Below are 10,951 nucleotides of genomic sequence, written 5' to 3'. Positions count from 1 at the left end.
TATATTAAAAAACCCAACATCCAGTCCTGGCAGAAAGCCATTTCTGAGGAAAAAGGGCTGTTATCCCAGGGTCTCCTTTGGTATAAAAGACTTAGACATGTTGTGGGTGGAAGTCTGGGAGTATGAAAGGCACATAAAGGTCACACAGCTTACGGAGCTCCAGGCACTGTGAGGCATAGCTTGAACAGAACTTCTTCTACACTAGCCAGAAAAAAATTAATATTTTCAGGCCAGAACATTACCAGTCAAAAAGAATCTGGATTTTCTAGATACTAGGATTTCAACCTTCAGTTTCACCTTTATACCTTACCTAAATAATACCTCATACTAAATGACCTTAAGAAACGAACCAGCAATTTTAATTTACCAAACAGAAAAGAAAGACAATTACAAGATGAAGTTATTTTCAGAGGAGGAAAGCAGGAGACGCTTGAAGGATGTGGTGGTGGAGCGGGTCAGGTATCTCTCTGGGTACTCATGCTAACCACTGCTGCTTCCTACTCGCCCTGCTTTTGTGATACCTTTTTCTGAGCAGCAGTAGCAATGGCAGCAGCAGCTGTCAAGGCTCAGGGATGCAAGACTCCTATATGTCCTCTCCCCTTGCTCTAAAGGGTGCACAAGAAGGATTCCCTTCTCACCTGGCCTTGCTATGCTTCTATATATATTAATAGTCTGATGTGTGCATAATTAATGCCAGAGCCCTGAGGGTACTAATAAAACCTTAATGGCCCTGACTTGCCTCATGTGGGTCCCTCTGCCCATGGGCTAAAGAAATCCATTTAATTTCACTCCCTGTCCAACTCACTGTAAGAGGTTAAGTGTGTCTGCCTTCAGCTTGTGCCTGGACATGGCCCCCATTGATCTTGGGGACTGTCTCCCTGGCTGGACCTCAGACCTGCCTCACCACTATGCATGTCTGGCAATCACTGGGCTGTGTCTGACCCTCACTGGACCCAATCCTGACCTGACTTCCTGGCCTGACATTGGACCTGTCTCATCACCATGGACTTGTCTGAGGATCTGAGCTCTTGGTTGAACATGACTGCCACCCTGGGGCCTGTCCTGCTCACCTTGGGTACTGTGGGACTGGACCCCCGGCTGGCATGGCCTCTGCCCTGTCAGCTGTGTTCTGCCCCTTGGCTCCTGGCTCCCCATCCTTTAGGGAACAACCAGTCCTCACTGCCCCCTGATGATTAGTGGCTTAATTTATGATAAAAAATTAAAGAGTTTATATAGTATGTCTCATTCATTTCTCAATGTACAGTATTACTATAATACTTCTGGCCATGTCTCAGTTCCTGTTGGAAAAATTGCATTTTTCTGTCTTTAAATGCAGGAAATGACATTGTTTTCTTTACTGTAAAGTAATCGGTACTTACATGTCATCAAAGATAAGCTTTGTCCTTCTGCAGTCCCTGGGTGTGCTGGACAGAGGTGACCAAAGCTCTGTTTGGGACTGGGGCTTATTGCAGAGAAGAACATTTTCTGAATTGACGTGAATTGCTTTCTAGACAACAAACAGCAGAGAAGACATTGAGGAATTGGCTATTAACTTAAAAAAATCCAACTAATAAACAACAGAGTGTCTTTGCATGGTGTTGTAAATTGGCAGTTAGTTTTCCTATTAGTTCAGCAAGGAGTATGTGTAACTGTCCTGTCACTGATAGCCACAAATTCACAGATATTGCTCAGAGCATTTTCTAAAGGGCTTGAGTTTCAATCTGATATACAGAAGAAACTGAGCTGAACTATTAGTAACTATCAAAACTCTCTGAAACACAGTAAGTGAAATTGTTAAATAGATCTATCGTGGTCATTTAGAAGATCAAGTTATATCTCTAGTCTTCAGCTTCCAAACTAGCATTGTACCCTGCCTCAGGAGAGCAAGACTCACTTGTTTCACAGAATCATAGAATGGTTTGGGTTGGAAGGGACCTTAAAGAGAATCTAGTTCCAACCCCCCTGCCATCAGCAGGGACACCTTCCACTAGACCAGGTTTCTCAAAGCCTCATCCAACCTGGCCTTAAACACTTCCAGGGAGGGGGCATCCACAGCTTCTCTGGGCAACCTGTTCCAGTGTCTCACCACCCTCACAGTGAAGAACTTCTTCCTAATATCTAATCTAAACCTATCCTCTTTCAGTTTAAACCCATTTCCCCTTGTTTTGTCATTAGTTGTCCTTATGAAAAGTCCTTCCCCAGCTTTCTTGTAGGCCCCCTTCAGGTATTGGAAGGCCGCTATAAGATCTCCCCTGAGCCTTCTCTTTTTCATGCTGCACTGCTGATATGCCTGCGTGGTGCAAAGTTGTAGCCCAAGGACCAGGTTTCTTTCTGCTGTAGGTCCCTGATCAGCTTGAAAGATCACTGCTCTGTGCCACAGTGGAGGCACATCTTTTGGCAGGGTCCCATGCATTCCCTCAGCTGCAGCCCTGTTCTTCATGGGGCCTCATGAGCCCTTTGTCCCACTGAGTGACCTCCTGTGTTGGCTACCATGCACTGGTACAGTGCAAAGGAGAAAGCCCTGGGTTGGTTTTGGTTGATAACCACTGATAGAAAACACTATTCCTTCTCTGTCAGGTGGCAGATGGAAACACAACAGAGAAATGGACAAAAAGCTCAAACAGATAAAAGCCACTCCCTGGCTTACAGTCTCTGACAGAAACTCAAAGGACCACTTCAGCATGCCAGTTAGGTGCCAGATGGGAAGATGGGATAAAACAAAGCTAACTTTAACATTTATAGTTCATGAGCTCTCATCTTCTATATGGCATATCCAGTCAGGCTCAAGTTTTCAGATGAATAACCAGATACATAAGAATTTTATTGCAAAGGTTGTTAAAATGTTGACCAAATGGTGCATTGCTAGGCTATGCAGAAAATCTCAGTGAAATGCATTTGCTAAGGGTGTGGATCATAAAGCAATCACCCTTTACATTTGATTTCCAGCACACTTGCCTGGAATTTAAATTGTTTTCAAGATATCCAGTGAAGAATCATATAATTATAATTCTGAATGGTTTATTAACCCCTAAATTTATGTTTTAGAAGTCAAAATGTTTAAAAATTTACATTTAATCCAAGAAAAAAAAAATTGACTATGGTATGTTAAGAATGCCTTGTTTCTGGAATATTTTTACGTAATTAATTTTATTTCAATTTACTATCTATAAGATATTCTTCAAATACCCAATTTATGGTAACTTGTCTTTTAAAAATTGTCCAAAATGAAGATTATAGTTACTGCTTCCCCCTCCACTCTCAAAAAAGAAATATATTTAAGTATATACATATATACTTAACATATACTGTGGGGCCAGTTATCCTCACAGCAAAAACGACTGGAAGAGACCACTGCTGCAGCTCAGGTAGTTTGTTTTCCTGAAAGTTGCTTAGGCACTAACACTCAGGCTTCTGAAGCCTCTTATGTTTGTTATGTTGTTATAAATACAACAAATAGATAGAAGATAAAATATATAAATGGCTTTTGTAGCAAGGAGAGGAGCATGGGTCTTTCTAGCCAGAGGAGAGTGCCCCAATGGCTTGACTAGACACTCCGGCAGCGGACATCAATGTGATAGTGCCCAAATTACTGCTTCTAGGTATTTCACATAAAAAAGAACTGCTTCAAGGGGAGGAAGTGACAATATTCTCCTCTTGGATCTTCTACCTGCAGTGTCCTGTAGGCTGGAGGGTAGGGTATGATTTTGAGAGGTGAGAGAGATGTGAATTCCTTCAACCGGAAGAGCTAACAGGCTCTTTACTCCAGCATCCTAATCACAGAGCTCATGCATAAATGTCAGGCAGCATCTGCTCCTCTCTCTCCATGCCCCGAAGGCAGTGGCTACCAGCTGGTGTAGTAATATGGCCTTACCTGGCAGGGTGCTCTGGACACATTTAGTGTGATCAAGACTCTCTGATAGGTATCTGAATACTGATGGAACCGACTTGTGTGGCTGGTGCTAAGCTGTTCAGCTGCCTCAAAAGTACCAGTGTCTGGGAAAGTTGGTTGTAAGACATGCAGGAGAACATGTCTGCAGGCACACTCATGGTTAGGCAGTGGCTGAGTAGAGGCCTTATACAGTAGAAGCCCAATGCACCAGTCTTGGGTGTAGGGGTCTTGTGTTATGCTCAAGCAATACTCTGGAGGCCTAAAGCCATTTGTTTTGGGCCGTTAGCTTTTACCTTTTGCTTATGTAGCCTTTGGTATTTGCCTGCTTTACAGCCTGCCCTCTTGTCTTTCTTCTGTGCCTTGCTAAACTCCAAACCAGAAAAACTGAACTTACAATATAACATTCATTATTGCAATTTTTTTGCGTAACATTCTGCAAGACTATCATGGACTGCAATATAAAGTGAAAAATATACAGCTGGGCTTTATATTGTGAACAGAAGCATAAACTTACATTGAAGTCTCCGGGATGTGGCTGCGACTGGATTTCACCCTTATGTTTTTTGCTGGAGGAGATGGAAGGTAATAGACTGCTGCCATTAGGTCTGCTGGAGGAAGTTAAATCATCGTTGGAGTATTTGTGTTTTGATGCATCAGAGAGGGGAGAGACGGGTGACCGAAGCATTTTCTCATTTTTATTTATTGGTATTGCCAAGCTGGAAATGGAAATTACAGTAATGGAGTGTCACAAAGCTGGCTTTGAGAAAGGTAAATGTTTTATATATTACCAAAACTTTGAATTTAAAACCCGCTGGCAGGATAAAGTTTATTGGTATCTGGAAACAAGCTTACGGTATTAGACCAAGAGTTAATTTACAAATTTGTATCATGTTTCTTCTCTTTCCCATCAAGGCAAATTGTAATTCTGGAGTTAATATAAAGTCTGTATCAGAGTACTTGGAAAAAAAAATAGAGAGATAAATGGCCACTTGCTCACCATTTCTTAAGGGATAGCTGGAGACGGAGATTAGGCTCTGAAGTGTAAGTTCAGGTTATGGAGCCTTATTTCACCATTACAGGTGACAATTTATAAGCCATGGCAATAAAACTGTATGTGAACTAAAACAGGAAATGTGTTTAAAGATGACTGGCTTGTCTTTGTGCTCAGTGTCCAGCCTTTGGTAGCACTGTTTATACTAATCTAATACAGATTTTGAAGACAAAGAAAGATAGGCTGGTACTGTAGACAAAAGGAAACATATGCAAACAGCAGACGCAGAGAAATGTGAGCTGCTCTGTCTTCTGAAGAAGAAAGCTACAACACAGTACTTTCAGCTTTCATTTTCTTGGGAAAAGCTTTGCATGAGGTCAGACAGTCAGACAGACTGTAAAAATATGCCCAGAAATAAACTTCAGATGCAGTAATTTGAAGCAAATATTTAGCTGAAAATCGTAAAACAACACACACAAAAGAAAAGCTTTTTTAAGGAGACAGTTTGCATTAGGACTAAAAGTGTGATTAAGGTCAGACAGACTATTTTAACACAATACCTTTCCCTGTCACATTCTCCTTTATACAGCCTGTTACTTTTTAAGGACAATTCTCACTTCTTTGTAGTTACTGTATCAGACAGTATACACTTAATGGAATCACAAAAAAGAATACAGTAGAAACTATACTTTATTTCTGCATATCATTTCAGGGAACAGAGCTAATTAAATGTGTTCTTATCATACATTTGTCCATTTATCTGGCAAGTCTTTAAAAACCAGCTGTGAAAGAAGTCATGAATCATAATTCAGAACCTTCCCTGCTTCGCACAGCATAGTATCTTTAAAATACAACATGAACTGTTTTACTTTAATGACCAATGCTGTTTACAGAAGCAAGAATCAGGGTGTGTAAGATGGACAACTATGCCCTTTTTCCTCTCCCTAAGAAAAATAAGATCTTTATCACTATTTTGAATGTGCAGGCCGATGCTGTCATTTCTTTTCCCTCTTTTCAAACACAAACCCATACCTTGACTAGCCATGTTTATACATCACTGTGAAAGTGCAGGCCTAATGCATCCAAAAGGAGCCATAGCTCTTTGGAAATGTACCCAAGCCTCAAAAGCTTGGCCCAGAGCTTGTAAGGAGTAGCTGCAATTTCTAGTTGTGCTGTAGACCTTCTACATGGCCTTTGGCACATTGCATAGCGCTCCCCTAAGCGTACTGTGAGCAGTCAAACTACAGCAGCACAACCATCTTACACTGAGAAGCTGCACAGAACAACCTGCAGTGATCTCTGGGCTGCTGGGAGTGGGCAGATTGTGGCACCTGACGTAGGTACAAGGTATTTGGGGTTTTGATGTTTTTTGATGGTGCAGCCTTTCTTGTCAAACAGGGCCGTGCTTAGTCTTCACCTCAGACTGTAATTCCACAGCAGAAGATGCTGATGTCTGAAGGTGGTTTTGCTCTTCTCTTAGCTACCAGCCCTCAGCTGTGCTGACAAAATGGTCTGTGTGGCTCTGCTGGGAGCTCAGTAATAACAGCCTGGCCCCCCCAAAAGCCCCAAAGAGACAGAGTTCTGGTTTCGAACAAGTTTCTTGAGTGAATTTACAGGAGAGCCTCACAGGCAGCTATGATGGCGTAACTGGAGGGGGGATGCGCCAGCGGATGAGCAGCTGATGGTTGCAAGAGGGACGGGAGGTTCTGACGTGTGCGCTGCTGGTTTAGCTACAGCCTCGGTAGCCCATCCTCAGCTATGGGAATTCTAGCATTTGATATCATGTCCTACAGCAGCATAAACCACAGAAACATCTTGGAAGCAGGGCAGACCAGGGAAGAATTAAGAGGCAAATATACAGTTAAGACCTGCTTCTTTATTTCTTTAATGTACAGTTGCTATCAGGAGTACTGACTATAATGTCAAGCAAAACACAAATTATTGTCCTGCTTCCAGGAGGCACAGAATTAACCCTGTGATACAGCAAGCTGTGACAGCCGTGCTCTTCTCTGAAAATGACTGTGACGTAAAACATATGACACTGCGGTAACAGGAATGGCATGCCTGCCTGCAATCACCCACAATAAAGCAGTGCTCTGTGTATCGTTTTCACTTTATGAAACATATGTGACATGTCAGGACAAAGAAATTGAATGCACACTTTTGAATAAGCAGTATATATATTAGTTTTCTCCAAGATTTTTTCCAGTATTAATGACAAGAATTCTCTAACTCGTCAGTGATGTGTTCAACAGAAAAACCTACTACAATAAATACAACTATTCTCTCATTTTTTTTTCTCCACCCCAAGAGATACCCTGATACTAACAGAAAATGGTTTCTGGTTGGTTTTTTTTAAATACTGATGACTAGCATGTACTAAGCAGCGTGCAGCTGAACTCTGAAAAGATGCATGTCTAAGTTTGACTGCTGGAAGCCTCCAGAGAAACTCAGTGTGATTGATCTGACATTGACAGGGGTCTGAGTGCATAAACCATACCAGCAAATGCTAAATATTCATAATTTGTTTCATGCCCTGCATCCTTTGAAAATCTCATTGTTTCTAAAGTCTGAGTTCCTTCTCCTAAAATGCCTACAAGTTACACAGAATAGATTGCTGGTAATTTCAAAAATACTGGATCTCAAATATATTCTGGAAGTGAGTATTGCAGGCAATGTTATGAGTATTTTCCTCAATCTTTTCCACTGAGTTTCTACATAATTGTATCTATACAGTCTAGGGCTGAAATTCATAACACTGTAAGGAAAGAAAAGGCTATAAGATGGTTGCCTATGTGAACTGGTACCTACAACACAGTGTTTGGGAATATGTCTTGGACGATTGCACTGCTCTAGCTATAATTACTCATTCAATGAGCCTCACACTTGAACTCACAACTTCTTTGCGCAATAGGAAAAAATTCAAGTATATAAATGTGTCAGGAGCTGCTAGCTTGTTCATTAAACCATAAGAAAGAGGAATGCAGTGGGTAATTTGTCAACATAAAATGTGATAATTAAAAATAAATCCTATTAAAGGAAAAAATAACACACAGCATTAAACTGTAACTAGTTGTATGACTCAGCGGTAAGTAAGAAGGAAAATGCTTACCTATTTTCATTCATATTGCAGTGATTTGCTGTTGTGGTGCTGAGGGCAGAGGCAGCTAATCGTGAAGAACTCTCTCGCTCTGAGTGAGTCTTCTTGATGTCTCTGCACTCTTCCTCATTCTCACACTGAATGAAGAGACAAGTAATAATCTTGTAGGTTTTGGATTTACTACAGATCCCAAAGTATTTCAGCAAGTCTGACATTTCGGTATTAATGATGACACTTTCTTTGAACATATACCTAACATGGATCAGAGACGATTGGTCCATGGCTTTAAAAAACAAAATCTAAAGGGGCACTGTGTAAACAAAGGAGTAGAATATAAAACCTGAACTGTTTCAACCACTTCCCCTCTTGTCCCTTGGGATATTTTTTCTTCACATTACCCTCTTTGCCCATCTCCTGTGCACTCTTCTCCTGCCTCGTCCTCAACCTCATACCTCTTTTGTCTCTCCCTCTCTTTTTCTTGGTTATCAGTGACTATGCCTATCCTAGTCAATAAAACAGAACAGCAACTGGTCCTGAGGCCAGGTGGTACGGCACATGCACTCATCCTGCTCCTCCTTCAAGCCAGGGTATGCCACATTCAGATTGCCTTTTGGGAAGGAACTCTGGTCCTGAGCAAGGACTAGACACCGTGTCGGAGAACAGAAGTTGACCCAGGCCAAAACCATGTTAGCAAGCGTGTTAACAGCTAAATAAAGCGGGTGACTGTGCACCACCACTGGGACTGCACCCTGGCCCTATGTGGCCTACTAGTATGAACACAGATGATGTTTCCTGCCACTATTTATTTCATGGTATGTTACTTAGGTTCTATCACTGGCTCCCAAAGGCTCTGCTTTCCCAGTTTCCCACAAAATCCACATCCTTTTCCACTTCTAACACTTCTTCAATTTCTAGTACTGGACAAGTTTTACTTATGATCTGTTGACTATGCTGTGTTTATTGCCTTGCTGCATGGCAACAACATTTTCTGTGTTATTCACTGCCTCTGTGGCTGCTGCTATGGGGTTAAGGTTGTAGCTTATACTCCATAAGAGTGAAGATCTTCTCACACCTCAGTGCTTAACCATCCCCCTTCGTCTCTGCTTTGCCCATCTTCTTGAAATCATGACAGAGGTTGAAGTGATAAGGACCTCTTTCTTATTGTGAAATTATGCCTGATAATCCATTCTTTTTAGTCTTATTCATAAAGTCTTTTGGGAAGGGGGATCACATATTTTGAGTTTGCATAGCAGCCGTCCCATTGAGGGTGTTATTACAGGCTGAGGGGCAATTTGGTACTCCAGGAAAGCTTTGTATTTATTATATCACTAAAACCACCAACAGCAGCAGTGCTTTAAAACAGAAGAGTAAAAGACAATATGTGCCACAGAAAGTCAGATTAAGCAATTCTAGAATGACTGCATTTATTTTGCTCTTCTATCATGTCCTCCTCTTTCTTTCTGGGTGTACAGTCTGGCACTATGACGCTGGCATCTCCTTCTGCCACTTTCCTGACCTGTTTCCCATCACTTTGTACTGTGCAATTACTTCCATGCTACTTCCTAAAGAAAATGCAGACAAATGCATCTCTAAGCTTATCAGGGCTCTCTGTTATGGCTCTACCAGTGGCCAGAACAGGGTTGCCACCTTTCAGATACTAAACTGCTCCCAAACCCCCTAGCCCCCAAATAAAAAAGCTAAAAAAAGGAAAGACTGCTTTAGATAAATGGTTGCCAAAAATATACAATCAATCTGCACACATACAGTAGCTCAGAGGGCAACAAAAGACTGCACAGTAAAACTGTCTAGAAATTGGGCAGATGGCGATTCCAGTTCAGAGTGACTTTTGCGGTCAGATCAGTACAAACAGACCAGAAAGCCTCCTCGGTGGACAGCTGTGGCCAAGTGGTGGAGGGAGCTTTCTCTCTTTTTACTACCAGCAGCTCGGAAAACATGTGGGCAAGGCAGGGCAGAAGGGTGGATGTGACCAGAGGGCTGTGCCCACCCAGCTGCTGTGATGGTGCTGCTAGGGAGTGGGTAGCTAATGGACTACACTCCCGCTTGTTAGAGTTGTGTGAGAGCCCTGAGGTTTTAAAAGGGGGACGCAGTGGTGTGTGGGAGGCAGGCTGCAGAGCCAGGCAGGTCCCAGGTCTCTGTGAGCATATCCCTAACAAAGCTGGGGTTCCCTGATGGGACTGAAGGGCTTGCCTCTTGTTGACAGTCTGAGGGGAAAAAGGATGCTGTCTCTCCTTTTTCCACATATGCAGTGATACCGTGCAGACCATGACAAGACAGATGTTTATATTCCCTTTGCCAACCTAAGCATCGCCTCCAAATGCTCCAGTTTTGCGAGAAGCCTCAGGAGAGAAAACTATCCTAGTAAAAACGCAGTGGCTTCGCTAAGCTGTGGAAAACCGCACGCCAGCAGTGAATGCCATCTCCAAGGGGCTGTGATCCCTTGTGCCAGGAGCTTCATCACCTGCTGGCATGGCATCTCCCCTGGGGCTTGGCTGTTTCCTAAGCGGTGAGCAGGGACAAATCCCAGCTCTGAAGTGCCAGCCCGGAGAAGACACCACCATTGAGCACTGGACACGGGCACAAGCGATGCTTGCTGAAGGCCCCCCTACCCACCCCAATCGGTCACCCCAAAGCTCACCTTGCGTTTCCTTCTAGATTTCGGTAAGCCCTTCTCTGCGGGGGGGTCAGCACTACTACCCTGCGGGAGGCTGGCCGCCTGGTTTGGGTTTGCTCCGGCGCTCATGGCCAGTGGCTCTTCAGGCAAATGCTCTGGAATCCTGGACAAAAGAGCCAAGTCAATGTTGACCCACAGCGACTTTACCTCATCGGTGTCTTTCAGAGGAGACAGGAGCTCATTCCTACCGAAAGGAACCAGGGTGTAAAACTGTTCCTCCAGCTCCTTTGCTATTTCACTACTAGTCCTGGCATTAATGGAGCCAAAGGCACTGCAGCC

The 10,951-nt window shown here is 43.0% G+C and overlaps 1 protein-coding gene across 1 annotated transcript in view; it reads right to left on the bottom strand.

The window, feature by feature from the left end:
- LOC114818331 (AF4/FMR2 family member 3-like) overlaps positions 1–10,945 on the bottom strand; it is a gene marked incomplete at both ends in the record, with an annotated part of 31,535 nt that extends 20,590 nt beyond the window's left edge. Inside the window, 4 exons of the mRNA XM_029083718.1 lie at positions 1,380–1,507; positions 4,404–4,605; positions 7,993–8,117; positions 10,637–10,945. Coding sequence (XP_028939551.1) covers positions 1,380–1,507; positions 4,404–4,605; positions 7,993–8,117; positions 10,637–10,945 — 764 coding nt within the window. The remainder of the gene's footprint in view (positions 1–1,379; positions 1,508–4,403; positions 4,606–7,992; positions 8,118–10,636) is intronic.
- Between the last annotated feature and the right edge of the window lie 6 nt (positions 10,946–10,951).

The sequence above is a fragment of the Antrostomus carolinensis genome, unplaced genomic scaffold, assembly GCF_000700745.2.
Source record: "Antrostomus carolinensis isolate BGI_N321 unplaced genomic scaffold, ASM70074v2 scaffold32072, whole genome shotgun sequence".
Classification (NCBI taxonomy): domain Eukaryota; kingdom Metazoa; phylum Chordata; class Aves; order Caprimulgiformes; family Caprimulgidae; genus Antrostomus; species Antrostomus carolinensis.
Note: the sequence above shows the minus strand (reverse complement) of the source record. Positions and strands in the feature narration are given on the sequence as shown.